This window comes from Oratosquilla oratoria, chromosome 25 (assembly GCF_046742065.1).
Source record: "Oratosquilla oratoria isolate Oo_2021 chromosome 25, ASM4674206v1, whole genome shotgun sequence".
Taxonomy (NCBI): domain Eukaryota; kingdom Metazoa; phylum Arthropoda; class Malacostraca; order Stomatopoda; family Squillidae; genus Oratosquilla; species Oratosquilla oratoria.
This window is the reverse complement of record NC_134801.1, coordinates 48,084,377-48,101,010: the sequence shown is the minus strand read 5'-3', so window position 1 is coordinate 48,101,010 and position 16,634 is coordinate 48,084,377. Positions and strand designations below refer to the sequence as shown.

Genomic DNA, 16,634 nt, shown 5'->3' with positions numbered 1-16,634 from the left:
ATATGAGCATCTTTGCAGATGATGCAAAACTACTGAAAAGAGTGAAAACTGAAGAAGATTGTGAATCACTACAGAGAGATCTAAATAAAGTACAGGAATGGAGTAGGAAGTGGGAGATGGAGTTCAATACAAAAAAGTGTAGTATAATGGAACTTGGAAAAAGCAAAAACAGAATAACAGGATCATATAAATTGGGAGAAGAAGGAATAAAAAAAGTAGAAAATGAGAAGGACCTGGGAGTCATTGTTATGAATAATATGTCACCTGAGAAACATATAAATAAGATTTTTGGAGAAACTTATAATCTAATAAGAACAATCAAAGTTGCATTTACATACCTGGATGAAGAAATGGTGAAGAAAATCCTAATCACCCTGATAAGACCAAGATTGGAATATGCAGCAACGATATGGTCACCAAGTACAAAAAAAAATGTATAAAAAAACTTGAAAGAATACAAAGAGCAATTACAAAATTGGCACCAACACTCTCAAAACTATCATATGAAGAGAGACTAGAAAAACTTGAACTACAGACACTAGAGCAAAGAAGAGAGAGAGGAGATTTGATAGCTATTTACAGAATCATGAAAGGCATAGAAATTACTGACAGAGAGAATCTGATAAAATGGGATGACAGAAATACTAGAGGACACGGAAAGAAAAGACAACTATAGAAGAGATTTGAAAAAGAACAGCTTTCCTCACAGAGTAATAGACAGTTGGAACAAGTTAGATGAGAAAGTGGTGTGTGCAAAAACAATACATGAATTTAAAAATAGTTTAGATAAAATGAGATATGAAGACGGGACCCCACGAGCATATCTCCCCTTCCCGTAAAATACAACTAGGTAAATACAACTAGGTAAATACACACACACACACACACACACACACACACACACACACACACACACACACACACTAGGTAAATATACATACACATATATATATATATATATATATATATATATATATATATATATATATACATATATATATATGTGTGTGTGTGTGTGTGTGTATGCAAGGTAGCCAATAATGAAAAAAAAGACCGGAGCAGAGAGGTTTCGTGTATTACATTTTCAGTGCAGAAGTACATAGAGAGTACAAACAAGCATAATATATAATGGGGAAAAGGGGACGGTTGGAGAAGGTAGTGATAATATATCATATTGACAAAAAGTCATGGAACATGGGAAGCTCTCCATGGGTACAAATTAAGGGTCAGGTGTCAGGTGTCTAGTTCTTAGAATTTGGAACATGTTTGTTATTTCTTTGCAAATATAGTTATCTATTTTATACAATCCTAGACTAAGGTTGAAATTAATATAATTTGTGGATTTTATTAAGCTACTTTCAATTATGCTTCTTTCGGCAATGTTATTGTTGAAAGTAATCAAGCTAGCGTTTTACCAATCGATAGAGTGATTAGAAGTGATGAGATGTTTGAAAATAACATTTGAATCATTTCCATCTTGTACACATTTTTATGTTGCTTAATATTCTAACAGACAGATCCTTTGCCGTTTGACGAATGTAGAACTCGTTACATATTTTTTCAAGGATTTTTATAGACACCCTTTTAAAAAAAATTAATTATTGATAAGGTATTGTTTAATTGTGTTGTTATTACTGAAGGTTACATTGATATTAAAATCTTTGAGTAAATTAGGGACGTTGGCTAAATTTCTCATCACTGTTTCTAAGGGCTTTACGGATTTGTAGTCCAGAGTATATTGATGAGGAAATAAGAAATGTTTATGATATTGGTATTAGATTGAAATATTCAAAATATTTCATTGACATCTCTTACAATTTTGAAAGGAAAACTTTTTAAAACTCTTAATCAGTCGAACTATTGGTCAATAATAACCTAGTAGTGTTACCCTACCAAGAAAATTTATCATTATTATTATTATTATTATTACTATTATTATTATTATTATTATTGTTGTTGTTGTTGTTGTTGTTGTTGTTGTTGTTGTTGTTGTTGTTGTTGTTGTTGTTGTTGTTGTTGTTGTTGTTGTTGTTGTTGTTGTTGTTGTTGTTGTTGTTGTTGTTACTATTATTATTATTATTATTATTATAATTAGTATTATTATAATTTTTATCATTATTATTATTATTATTATTATTATTATTATCATTATTATTATTATTATTATTATTATTATTATTATTATTATTATTATTATTATTATTATTATTATCATTATTATTATTTCTTCTGTGGTGTGAATAAACATGCGCTAAGCCCACGGATTGCGGCTTCCGTGCGAAATGTAATTTCATGTACTTTCAAAGTATTGGCCTATTGCAAAATTGGTTCATTGGGCACCTTCTAATATATCCTACTGTTATTCCATTGTAAAGACAGCAATAGGCTTAGGTGCTATAGCAAACGAAATGGTTAAATGAGAAGTTCAATCTCTTGTAACAATTTACAAAGCTATTTTCAATCTACGCACAACTTATTTGCAAATTCACTCATTCATAGGTTTAATCTATCTTTCACGAAATTGCAGATTCGTAAACTTATTTGGCCATCGGGAAAAGTGAAACTTTCTGTTTCATTTTCCTTCCTCGTTATTATAAGAACAAATTGCTTACGTTGCCTGAATAGCCCCGCACAGAATTCTAGGCTGCATATAGTTGTGACTTAAGAGCGAGAATTCTGTAAACTAATGTTATTGTGAGAAAGAAAACGGGAGCTGAAATTCCAGTCTGGGAGAATCGGGCTGACTGGCTGACGCACGATGTGCTCGCTGTAATTGCTCTCTCCTTACGCCACAACAGGCAGGCAATATTTAACATAAATAAACTCACTCTGCAGTAGCAAGAGTAGCCTACAGTGATGGATTTTCATATCTCGTCGTCAATAGATATCTCTTCTATCCCTCTAAATCAGCGTTTTTCAAACTTTGTACCCTAGCGTAACCTTTAAAATAAATTGCATGTCTCTAGGAACCCCTACTCAAAAAAAAAAAAAAAAAAAAAAAAAAAAAAAAAAAAAAAAAAAAAAAAAAAAAAAAAAAAAAAAAAAAAATACATATACCATATCTTTCTCATTTTATTTTCGTCGTAATAATAGGTCATATGGGATGATGTCTATATTACATAATTACAATAACCAAGAATATGTCGTGCGTGTTTAATTATATTACGTATATGAAATAAAAAAAAAAAAAAATCAAAAGTGCATTTGCATATCTCACTTGTTCTCGCGGAACGCTTAGGAACATTTTGCGGAACCTTAGGGTTCCGGGGAACCCTGGTTGAGAAAAGTTGCTCTAAATGATATCGTACTAAGAGATGTGTCACAGAAAAGGTTAAAAAGTAAGAAAATATAAAGGAGGGTTGCAGTAAAGACAAGTGTTAGTCACATCATTCGGATTCTTTATGTGGAGATGGTTCTCCAGCCATCAAAGAATGTTGCGTAGGTCAGGTCCGTGGGGGATGTCATTTGTCCGTAGCGTTCTGGTTACATACAACTTATTCAGTCAATGCCACATGCCGACAGTAGAATGATAAATAATATTTGATACAGGAGGGAATACCTAAGATAACTGTACTCATAACTGTCTACGTAGATGAATATGTAGAAGATAAGCTGTACCTTACCATAACCTGGCACACAATTCATTTATCAGAAATTCCTTAGGTTCTTGTAAGACGTCATTGTAAGACGCCACAACCTGACACACAATACATTTATAAGAAATTCCTAAGGTTCTTGTAAGACATCATTCCTTCATGTAGTAACAAGTAAGTACTGCGAGAAATGTGACATCTAGGAATGTGACCCGTGTAGAGGGGCGGAATTAATGTCGCACATGTCAAAGATATGAGAGGAAAGGGTTGAATGGCGGATGAGAGAGGAAATATGTAGGAGACGAATCACTCAAATTCACGTCAGGCAGAGGAACAGTGAGTGCTGCGTTTGCACTGAGGCAGATTATGGAAAGACATCAGAGAAGAAGTCTGCGCATGGCTTCCGTTGGTCTGGAGGAAGCCTACGACAGGGTGCCAAGGCAGGAGCTATGGAGGTATATTAGGAAGAAGGGGGCTATTGAGGATATGTATGAAATGGTAAGGACTCTGGTGGGAAGTAGTGTAGACATGAAAGGACGGTTTTCGGTAACAGTTGACTTACATTGGTGTTCCCTTTATGATCCCTGTCTGTTTGACTGCACTGTGGATGTCTTAACCGACCAGCCCTCTTGGTGTATGACATTTACATGTGACATGATTATATGTGGCACCAATAGAGATAGGGATTCTGAGTGGTGAAGGTGATGGGCCTAGGCCACGAGGCGCTGCACAGCTGCAGCCGAAGCCGTTACCTTTATCCTAAGCGCTTCTTGGACTGTTGGAGCAGCTAACAATCACTGCTGGGATTGGAGTGAGGTGCGAGGTTCGAATCCACACCTAAGCGAATGTGAGACCAGCACGCTTCCGATTACGTCACCAGCACTCTGAAGGATAGAGGATTAAAGATCAAGTGGAAAAGAATGTCGAATAGCTGAGTCTTTGTTGTGATGGAGGAGATTTGAGGATACAGGTGGAGGAAGAACTGAAGTGTGGATGATTTAAGTATCTCTGAGATCACCCGTCTCCAGGGGTGGGAAGCTGAAGTCGGGGATGACTCATAGAGTTCAGTTGGTTTTGGCAGACTTGGAAAAAGACGTCTGAAGCGTCGTGCTACACAAAAATAAACGTGGAAGTCGAAGAGAAAGCATATAAAGCTAAAACCGACTAGGCTGTGGAGGAAGAGGCTTGGTGGATAAGGAAGGTTGGCTGGGTGTCACAAAGATGGGATTTAGGTTAGGTGGATGTGTGGGGAGTTATGAAGTTCCTGGATAAGATCAATCAATCAATCAATCAAATCAGCCATCCTGAGTCCACTGCTGAACAAAGGGCTCCTTCATAGCATTCCATGATTCACACGACCACGCCATCCTCTGCCACGTCTCTCCTGCAAACTTCTCGATCTCGTCTCTCCTTTTTTTGTCTGGTCTTCTTCTTCCACGCTTCCTGTCTCGCGGCGTCCACTCAGTAACACACTCCATCGCTCATCAGTCGTTCGCATTACTTACCTGCCTAATTCCATAATATCTTTCACTCTAGTGTGCTCTATCTCACCCAACTTGCTCTCTTTCGGTCTCTCAGCGTTATTTCCATCATTGATCCTGGATAAGATAAGAAAATTAAATCAGAGGGACAGCAAAGGTCAGGGAAATAGCGAAGATAGTGCAAGGAAGAAGATAGGCACTGTAAGAGCATGTCAAGAGGAGGGATGAAAGTTATGGTGGGGGGGGGGAAGTGATGGGAATAATGGTGGATGGGAGGAGAGACAGAGGGAGACTGAGAAGGAAATAAATAGGATGATTTAAAAGAGAAGGGCATGACAGGAAATTATTGGAGGGACCGAGACGGTGAGTGACGACTTCAGTCAGAGATGCCGACCCTGCATACGAGTGGAAGCGGGAATAGGTGAATAAGAAAGAAGGCTCCGAGATCTGAGTGTGCGCTCATGCGCGCGCATGTAGTAGCGCCTCGAGGTGCTTCGGCCGCAAGAAACTGAGATAAAAAGCTAAAATATGAGTATTGGATGGGTGCGGATTGGTTGATGAGTAGGTACATGCCTTGGCCGGTCATACCTTCATAAAGGGAGAAGGGCCATTTAATATATGAAAGCTGAGTATTTTCGTACATTAAGGCAGCATTTCTTAACCTTATCTGATCTCAGCAACTCCAGTAGCCAAGTATAAACAGTGCAGCCCCCTCTACTATCTGGCTACAGTAATGGTATTAGATATGGTAATAGAATTATTTCTAGTGATAGCATTAGTAGTTGTAGGAGCAACACTACAGTGTATAATCACATTTCCTCCTATGCCAGGACTGGATATACTACCATTGACTATCTCTTTCAAGGTCTGGTCAGTCAGTCAGTTTCGATATTTCGTAGGAAAGGGCGGCTCACTGTGTTTGAGATTTTGAGTTGGCTTCCAGACTGAAATTTTCCATTCAAAATCCATCTTTGATTCCAAATTAGATTTACAGTATCTACTACCGGACAGCATTTCTGAAAAGCAGAGGTGAGGATGATGGCTCAGTTTTATGTCAAGAACTCCCCAGTTCTTTTTCATTTTCTGTTTGTTGTTCAGGGTTACTAAGAAGAGGATGAGGAAGAGGAGGAAGATGAGGTACTCTCTAGCTAGAGGACTTTAGTCTCAGCGATTAGGAACAACTGTGGCCAGGGCTCGAACCCACGCTCCTTCCCTCCCCAGTGGATGTCAGTCGCGCTTACTATCTCTGTACTACAGTGATCCGCATCAGTTCTCAGGCAAAACCTGAGCTAAGTATAATCGTCCGGAAAACATGTACAAAATGTGCCATCGGGCTAAAGTAAGTGGTGGTTGGAATATGAACTTTGATCCAATAAGACAAATGGGTAAAAACAGTATTGTCATCCACTGTCAGCTTTCAATCGCTCAACAGTCGCTCATCAGCAGTACAGAGAGAATACCTACATTCCAATACACACTATATAGGAACGGAATCTTAACCAAAGGAAGTATACCCCGCCATCCAGACGTAAATAAACCCCCCTCCATGAATATCAAACAGCAAACATAGGCACAAACTATAAAATTATCAAGGAATAACCAAAATTTAGAGGTAAGTATATATATCAAAAAGAAGTAGGTTTAGTTACGGTTGACCAATCAAACACACACACACACACACACACACACACACACACACACACACACACACACACACACACACACACACACACACACACACACACACACTTTCGTCGGATGGACGGCGAAGATTGGAGTTCCGAAGAAAAAGAAAAATTTACGTGGATCTCAACGTCAAGGAAGTACCTTATTGTATTTACAGGGAAGGGGAAAGCTCGTGGTGTAGTGGGAAGGTGAGAAAAAGGAAAAGGGGAGGGATTACTGAGGGAAATGGAAGGAAATGAGGAAGGGGAGGACTTGGTCCAGGAGGCCAGGCGTCTTGTAAACAAGCGGAGGACTGAGGATTTTGGAGAAGGGATTAACAAAAATGTAAAGATTAGAAATATAGATAAGAGCAGCACAATGGAAGGTGAAGATAATAATTTCCAGGGATTTAATGAGGAGGGGAGGATACCAACCTCCCCCGATTAGCAAGACTAGAGGAAAAACTTGAACAAATGACCGAACATTGGGAGAGTAGGTTCGGTAACATAGCAAAGATTGCGCAGAGAGTTGAAAGATTGGAAGAACTAGAGAAGGTGAACAAAATCTTAACTAAAGAAATAGAAGAACTAAAGAGACAGTTAAAAGAAATAAGTGATGAGAATGAGGAATTAAAGAGGAATAATAAAGACAATAAAGAGGCCATAGCAAAAGAAGCACAGGGTTGGAAAAAATCCAAGAAAACAGTAAAGTTGCATTTACTGACATAATAAAACAGCAAATGAAAGAACAAACTGAAGACTCAGTTATTAAAGTGATGAGACAGAAGGAGAATATAGTAAGAGACTTAGCAGATAAAAAGAAATGTATAATTATATTAGGAATGGAATAGAAGTATAACCTAAATAGAACCATAAGAATCAAGGAGGAAAATAAAAAAGTAAGCAGTTTACTAGAATTAGTTCAGGAAGATGAACCTGAAATCATGAAACAAATTGAAGAGATGTATAGACTCGGAAAGTATAGTACAGATAAGACCAGACCAATTAAGATTAAATTCAGGTCACAAACAACAGCAGAGAATATCTTAGCATAAACAAGGAAACTAGCAGCAAGTGAACAATATAAAAAGGTATGGATAAACAGAGAAATGAATAGAGAGGAAAGAGAGGAGGAACAAATGAAAAGACCAGAAGCCAAGGAAAAAAACGAGAACAGAACAGAAACAGAAAAAGAGAAATTCTATTGGAGAGTAGTGAATATGAAAGTGAGGAGATGGGCCATACCGGAGAAAAACAAAAGGGAAACAGAAAATACAATGTAAGTAGCAGAAAATTAAGAGTGCCTTACGCAAATATAGATGGATTAATAACAGGATTGAATGAAATGAATGATTATCTGAAGGAAAAAGAACCGGACATAATGGGAATTGTAGAGACAAAATTAAAAGGTCCACTACCACCCAACAGTGTAGGACATGATGCATATAATTATTAGATTAGAAACAGAGAGACAAAACAAGGGGGTGGAGTTATATTCCTGACTAAGAAAGATATAGACGTGAGGAGTGTCACATATGGAAAGAATACAGTTGAGATGATTATGATCGATGTGGAGGACAGAGAAAAAGAAGAGCAGAAAGCTTGTAATAAACTATGTGCCTCCAAAAACAGCCTCGTGGGAAGAGAGTGAACATAAAAGTATGTTAGAAGACACAAGGATAACATTAAATAAGATAATGGAAGATGGAGGAAGAATAGTTATAATGGGTGACTTTTATTGCAAAGAAGTCTGCTGGGAAGAGATAACAGTAAAGGGTGGATACAACTCATGCGGAAATGTTCTACTCGAGATGATTATTGACCATACAATGACACAGTGGATACAAGAGAACACTAGGTATAGAAATGAAGAAGAACCATCGAGACTAGACCTAATAATCACATCTGAACCTAGAATAGTGGAAAAGATTGAATATAAAACACCAATAAGTAAAAGTGACCACATATTGATTGAACTGGAACTAAATGAGGAGAAATACATGAAAAGAAATGAACAATATAGAAAAGGAAGAAAAATGTATGAAAAAAATGATAAAATAAGTTAATTCTTTCGAAAAGAAAACTGGGAAAGAATATTGAAAGAGGAAACAACAGTGGAAGGGAAATGGAATATTTTGACAAAAATTTATATATAAAAAAAAGGAGTGGAAAAGTATGTCCCAAGACAAAAACAAGAAAAAGAATATGTAAAGTGCTGGTACAACAAAAGTTGTAGGGAGTTAAAAGACAAAAGAGATGAAGCTTGGACCAAATGGAAGAAAGAAAAAAGACCTGAAAAATGGAAAATATATACTTGTTATACAAATGAATATGTACAAGTATGCAGAGAGGAAAAGAGAAAATATGAAAAAGATGTCCTAGAAGAATGTTAAGATCAACCAAAACTATTTTACAGATTTGTGAACAACAAATTGAAAGACAAACAAGATTTAGAGAAATTAAGACAAGGAGGAGTTGAATACACAGAGGAAATAGAAATGGCAGAAATTATGAACAAGCATTTTAAATCAGTGTTTACAAGGGAGAACACACAACCTGAAGAGATCGAATGGAAAGAGAAAGTCCCCCCTATGAAAGAAATGGAAGTAACAAAGAATGAAATAATGAAACACTTGAGTAATCTTGATGTCAGAAAATCGCATGGACCAGATGAAATAGCAAACTGGATTTTGAAAGAATGCAGGAATGAACTGGCAGACAAAATACATAGCATAATAAACAGTTCCTTGAAAGAAGGAAAAGTTCCAGAAGATTGGAAAAAAGCAAATATAGTACCTGTATATAAAGGGGGAAATAAAGAAGACCCTACCAACTATAGACCAGTCTCTCTAACAAGTACAATAGCAAAAATATGTGAAAGGATTGTCAAAAGTAGATGGGTAAAATATTTAGAAAAAAAAAACATGCTAAATCCAAGGCAATTTGGATTCAGACAAGGATGATCATGTCACCAATTTAATATGTTTCTATTCAAGGCTAATAGATGTAATACAAGAAAGAGATGGATGGGCTGATTGTGCATTTCTAGACCTAAAAAAAGCTTTTGACAAAGTACCACATAAGAAGTTGCTTAAGAAATTAGAAACTGAAGGAGGAATACAGGGCAAACTGCTTAAATGGATGGAAGACTTTTGCAAGAAAGAAAAATGAGAGTAGTGATAAGAGACAAACACTCAAATTGGGATGAAGTAATAAGTGATGTTCCACAAGGAACAGTTTTGGCCCCAATAATGTTTGCTATATATATTAATGATATGGATGAAGAAATTGAAAGTTATATGAGCTTCTTTGCAGATGATGCAAAACTATTAAAAAAGTGAACACTGAAGAAGATTGTGAGTCACTACAGAGTGATCTAAATAAAGTATGGGAATGGAGTAGGAAGTGGGAGATGGAGTTCAACACTAAAAAGTGCAGTATAATGGAATTTGGAAAAAGCAAAAACAGAATAACAGGATCATATTAATTGTGAGAAGAAGGAATAAAAAAGTTGAAAATTAGAAGGACCTAGGAGTCATTGTTATGAATAATATGTCACCTGAGAAACATATAAATAAGGTTTTTGGAGGAACTTATAATTTAATAAGAACAATCAAAGTGGCAGTTACATACCTGGATGAAGAAATGGTGAAGAAAATACTAATTACTCTGATAAGACCAAGATTGGAATATGCAGCAACGATGTGGTCACCAAGTACAAAAAATGTATAAAAAATTTGAAAGAATACAAAGAGCAATTACAAAATTGGCACCAACACTCTCAAAACTATCATATGAAGAGAGACCAGCAAAACTTGAGCTACAAACACTAGAGTAAAGAAGAGAGAGAGGAGATTTGATAGCTATTTACAGAATCATGAAAGGCATAGAAATTATTGATAGAGAGGATCTAATAAAATGGGATGATAGAAATACAAGAGGACACGGAAAGAAAATCAAGAAAGACAGCTATAGAAGAGATTTGAAAAAGAACAGCTTTCCTCACAGAGTAATAGAGTTGGAACAAGTTAGATGAGAAAGTGGTGTGTGCAAAAACAATACATGAATTTAAAAATAGTTTAGATAAAAGAAGATATGAAGACGGGACACCACGAGCATAGCTTCCCTTCCCGTAAAATACAACTAGGTAAATACATATCCTCATTACTTTCCGTTTCGACTGGGTGACATAGCTTCTACCCCCCAAGGCAACTAACCTAACAATTTGCCTGCATGTCGGAATCCCGACACCCTTACTATCTCTCCCTTCCTTCCGTTATTTCTATCTCTTCTTCCCCTTTTCCCCCTCTCCCCCCGTGGTGCCACGATATTGTTATTTTGTAATGTTAGTGTAATGCGGAGGCATTTCTCCTCTCCCGTGAGGGAAGGTTTTTTGCTCTCATCACCGGCCCTCCAGACGACGTGGATTTCACAGTACCCCATTCGCAGAAATGTCATAATTTGATTTTTTCGTTGTAGTCAGATTTTTTTTTTATTATTTACTAGAGACTTTATAAAGGGCTGAGGGAATTACATTTGAACTATAGTCATGACCAATACCGTACGGGAAGATGTACGAAAGTTTGGGCCCACGGTGGCAGAAAGAAGAGGAGGAGGAGGAGGAGGAAGAGAAGGAGGATAACGATGCCGGACGAGGAACTACCCTAAGGGGTCTGAGCGCTGAGCTCTGAAACCCGCGAGGGTTGAATTGCCACATCACAACACTCCAACCCTGTCCTGTGCGGAAGATCGCGACGACCGCCTGTTCCTTCGACTGGATCCTTGGCTTCGTGAACGTGAGTGGCGGAGAATTTTTAAACCTTTAATTATCGTTATTCGATGTGGTTGTTGTGAGAAGAACAGAACTCCTGTAGGAATAAGAGTAGCAAAACCTCATGGTTAATCTCTTTAGCCTCTTCCTTCCTTCCACCCTGAAGAAGAGTATCACAGAGGCGAATAAAAAAGTCAGATGGACAACAGAAAGGTTGAGCCAGGTAAGTTTAATTTAATCCTTTCATATCACAGGTGGTCAAGCCACAGAGGTGATTAGAGTAGTTTGGCGGCAGCTAGACTAAAAGAAACGTCTCACAGTGCGGACATGACTGACACGTCTATTATTTTGCACTTATTCTGGCTAAATCCAGCCGGATTGATTGATCTCGGAGTTGAAAGACACCTCCCCGCACCTCCTCGCGTTCCCCGGGAGGTTAAGGCAGAAAAACCTTGTCTCGACTTAATCAAGGGTCAATGTTGAGGTCGGGGTGTCAACCAAGTTATCGCTGCCTCGGGTGTTAAGGATCGGTTCTCGGGGCTTCCACAGATCTCTCCATAGAGAGACGTTGGTCATTTGCTTAAGCTGCGATGGTGTGGATCTCTAATAATAGTAATAGGTAACTGGCTAGTGGTAGGAGGAAAATGAAGAGACCAGTCAATAGCTGTTATTTTTTCTTGTGTAGATCAGTGAAAAAACAACAAACAAACAAACAAACAGTAAAAGTAGAACAAAAAATTGCTCCAAATGCTCTTGGAGATACACCCCTTGGATAGAAACGAATTACTGCTGGCTTTGAAAGAAGACAGTGGATAGGGAGCTGATTCTCTCCGACATCCTTCCACAGAAGCACTGACTTGCAAATCTCTCTTTTGCTCCTCCATTTTTTCTGATTCCACTCCCTTCCTCCTTTCCCTCTCCCCTCCTACTCTCTCTTCCTCCTCCACTATCATCTCCTTCCCTCCTCTTCCTCTTCCCTCTCTCTTCCTACTCTCTCTGCCTTTCTTCTCCCCTATCTTCCTCCTCCCCATCTCTTCCTTCTCTTCCATTTCTCCATTCTTCCTGTTTCTATTATTTCTCCTCTCTTCTATCCCTACTACTCTTCTTTTCCTCCACTCCTTTTCCTTTTCCCCATCCTTTCTTCTCCAATGTTTCTGTTTCTACTCTTTTCCTCCTCCCTCTCTCTTCCTCCTCCTCATCCCCTTCTTCATAATTGTTCCCTGAATTCCTTTTTTTTTTGCAGTCGGTGCAGTGTGTTAGTGATTTTAGTCATACCGCTACGGACCAGAGCCCCGTATTGTTTTGTTTATGCTTGTGGACTATTCTCCACCCCAAGAAGAATCCTGATAACCTTTGGCTTCCACTATCCCTCCTTTTTACTTTGTCATACCTAAGCTTCTTCGGTGCCACCTTCTGTCGGTGACAGTAGGATAACTTCAATGCACATCATCAGATTTCCGTGCAGGATTAACTTAGCTTCAGTGACGTCGCTTGCAGAACAGCGTCCGGCTCGACGCTGCGGAGGCAAATTACTCATTTTCTGCAATTGCAACCACGTCATCAAAGTGGACTGAAATTATCCCATCATTTGCAGGAACTGTCTCCAGAATGGGTCTGACGACTTTCCTCAGAAGACGATTGTGTAGCAAGACTGGCGTTTTCCTCAAGGTAAGGAAGAACCTTTTGAGTAAATATTGATTTATTCCGAGATACATACACATTCGCACGCCCGCAGAAGGGGATATATTTTCTATTTTCATTTAAACCGATTTGGTTTATTTTGATTTGTTTATTTGTCTTTTCATGTATTGATTTTTCTATTTTTTTCATTCACTTACACTGGGGAACACTCATTTTGCTGCATTTAAAAAAAGACTTTTCTATAGTCAACTTGAGTGTGCTGATTTCAAATCTGAAGTCGGGTTTTGTCTGCAAGCTACAGATTTTATGCAATTTGACATTTTTATTTATTTTTTAAATTTTCGTTATTATAGGAAATTGCAATATCAGCCACAATTCTTTTGTTCACTTGAATCTTAAAACAGTATGAAAGCCATTTCTGTACATTTATTAAGGCAAAAGAAACAGAACATTAACAGAACATCTATCCCAAAGTTAGATTAGCATCCTTCAGAACATCACCACAGCTGATGGAAGCTTATCAATTTCTTTGTGTATTTTTTTCAGGCAGGAATTTGCGTTTGTAACTTTTGCGTTTGTACATTTCATCTGGGCAATTTCGTTTAATGCTCCAGCAGTAGTCAGCCATCATACTTTTGTCCCAGCGCCCTTGGTAGCGTTCTTCCATGATCTTTAGGTCTTGGTGGAATCGTTCTCCTTGTTCGTCACTCACAGCCCCCAGGTTGTCAGGGAACTGATCAAGGTGGCTGTTCAAAAAATGAAGCTTGATGCTCATGTTGCACCCGAGATCACGAAAAGCGAGGAGCATTCTGTTCACAAGTTCACTGTAGTTCTCCGCCTTATTGTTTCCAAGGAAGTTCTGAACGACTGCCACAAAGGATAACCATGCTGCCCTTTCTAAAGCGGTCATCTTAGCAACAAACTGATCATCACGAATTAGGGTTCGAATCTGTGGGCCATCAAACACGCCTGCTTTGATCTTCTCAAATGATAACCCTGGTAAAGCTGTGATGATGTGTTGGAAACATTCACCTTCGGTTTCCAGTGCCTTGACAAATTGTTTCATCAAACCTAATTTGATGTGAAGAGGAGGAAAGATGATCTTATCTCTGTTTACAATTGGGTCTTGTATGATATTTGGCATGCCTGCTTCAAGGGTGTCACGAATAGGCCAGTCCTTCTGGACCCAATGTCTGTCTCGTGCTCGGCTGTCCCACATACAGAGGAAACATGGAAACTTGGTGAAACCTTTCTGTTGTCCAAGAAGAAAGTTGACCATCTTTAAGTCTACACAAATTATCCAATTGTGCTCATGATACTTTAATAAGTCCATGACCATTCTCATATCATCATAGTCTTCCCGCAAATGCACTGAGTGACCGACAGGTACTGCTCCATAAACATTGCCATTATGTAAAAGAACACACTTTAGACTGCGTTTTGAACTGTCTAAAAAGAGTCTCCATTCAGCAGGACTATAGTAAGGTACACCCAGTTCTTTGAGAAGCCCTGGGATGTCATGGCAGTAAACAAACTGTCTGTCTTTTGAAAAGAAGGTCACAAAAAGCTGGTCACGCTTTCTGAAATATGATACTTTAACAGAATGATCAACAAGATTTCTGCCTTGTAATCTTGATGCCAAAAGCTCTGCTGCTTTCTTTGAAAGACCTAAATCCCGCACTAAATCATTCAGTTCAGCCTGGGGAAGAGGCTTAGGGACGGGGAAAGGTTCAGTGTCTGAAGAACAGTCCTCCGATTGTGAACACTTTTCTGACAATTCACTGTCACAACTGTCTTGCTGGCTTGTATCATGTCCAATGTCTTTATCGTCCAATGAAGGCAAGCCTTTGAAAACTGGAACAGGTACTTCTTCAGAGTGCGGAACAGGCCGAATAGCTGAGGGAATGTTCGGATACGTAATCTTATGTCGGTTTTTCTTCCCAACACCCGTTGTGTTTACCATGCAGAAATAACAGTCAGTTACATGGTTGGTGGGTTCGCGCCAAATCATTGGAACTCCAAAAGGCAGACCTTTGCGTTTTCCTTTGGTCCAGTCTCGAACCATTTCCTCACAATTGTGGCACACAACATGAGGCGCCCATTGCTTGTCTTGATCACCAAGATGAACTTCAAAATATGCCTTGTAGGCACGCTTGACGAACGAGGATATGTTACATCTCTGACGATTGAGTGTGTAGCATCCACATATTTAGCAGAAGGCATCAGGCTTGTTTCTGCAATGATGTCTCATTCTGGAAGCCATGTTTGAACTGAAACAAAAGAAGAATGATCAAAATATTAGAAGACGTTAAAATGCTTATACATGGTTTACGCAAGTTCACATATGTACAATTTTATTAACCTCAAATTGCATACAAACTAGAGCTTGTAGAGAAAAACTAATTTCAGATTTGAAATCAGCGCCTAAAACTCTTTCAAAATCCGTTAAAATATCCAATGCAACTCAAAGTTACTGAAAAAGTGTTCCCCTGTGTTATCTATCTACTTGATTTCTGTTGAATGTCTGTTGGACATGAATAATGGAATGTTCACGTTTGATTAATTGATTAATCATTTAATATAAATGAATAAATAGATAAATAAATAAATAGATAAATAAATAAATAAATAAATAAATAAATAAATAAATAAATAAATAAATAAATAAATAAATAAATAAATAAATAAACAAATAAAGTAATTAATTCGTTTATTTATTCTGTCTGTTGAATGTTTTTTGGATATGGACAATGGAATGTCTGTTGAGCAAGAAAGGGAAGGGCATAGGATGGGGGTGAGTGAGTGCTTAAGTGTGAATGATATTTGGACGTAGCCCGAAAGGATTTCTCTCCGTCTTCTCTTTTTCTTCATGAGGGGGACGGAGAGGAGTATGGGGTCGCCGATTAAATGAAGCGGCATTCCTGTGGATATACTGTGTCTAGCTGCAATGCTTCTGATTGCTTCTGACCTAGGGCAGTTGGCGGGAGACAGGGATGACCCGTCATCCACGAGGAGCTAAGATGAGGAGGAAAGGGTGGTGGAGGGGAATAGAATGGGTGGGAGTAGATACCTTATAAGGGGGAAAAAGCTGTTGGTATATATATATATATATATATATATATATATATATATATATATACATATATATATATAGATGTGACTGAAGGTGGAAGAAGCAGATGAGGAGTAATGGGAGAATTTCATGCTTTAAAATTTCGACCCGCAGGGTCTTGATCACAAGGGTAACAACTCAAACATAACAGGATATTTTATACATGGACGGGTCATCTCATGGGACGCCTCGGAGAGCTTGTTATTTTATTTGCTCTCCGAGGCGTCCCATGAGATGATCCGTCCATGTATAAAATATCCTGTTACGTTTGAGTTGTTACCTTTGTGATCAAGACCCTGCGACGTTAAAGCGTGAAATTCTCCCATTACTCCTCGTCTGCTTCTTCCACCTTCAGTCTTATTTGTTACAATA

General features: G+C 38.2%; 2 protein-coding genes across 2 annotated transcripts in view; both read left to right on the top strand.

Moving 5' to 3' along the window:
- The first annotated feature begins 3,959 nt into the window (after positions 1 to 3,959).
- On the top strand, positions 3,960 to 4,292 carry LOC143039096 (uncharacterized). The gene has a single exon (XM_076208949.1). The coding sequence runs from the start codon at positions 3,960 to 3,962 to the stop codon at positions 4,290 to 4,292; it is 333 nt and encodes a 110-aa protein (XP_076065064.1).
- A 7,341-nt stretch (positions 4,293 to 11,633) lies between these two features.
- The window catches only part of LOC143039094 (protein O-linked-mannose beta-1,2-N-acetylglucosaminyltransferase 1-like), a 48,630-nt gene continuing 43,629 nt past the window's right edge, over positions 11,634 to 16,634 (top strand). The window contains exons 1-3 of the mRNA XM_076208947.1: positions 11,634 to 11,732; positions 12,753 to 12,803; positions 13,007 to 13,177. Coding sequence (XP_076065062.1) covers positions 11,634 to 11,732; positions 12,753 to 12,803; positions 13,007 to 13,177 — 321 coding nt within the window. The remainder of the gene's footprint in view (positions 11,733 to 12,752; positions 12,804 to 13,006; positions 13,178 to 16,634) is intronic.

What these genes read in the sequence shown, in the direction of transcription:
- LOC143039096 (XM_076208949.1), top strand. Translation starts at nt 3,960, where the DNA reads ATGGAAAGACATCAGAGAAGAAGTCTGCGCATGGCTTCCGTTGGTCTG.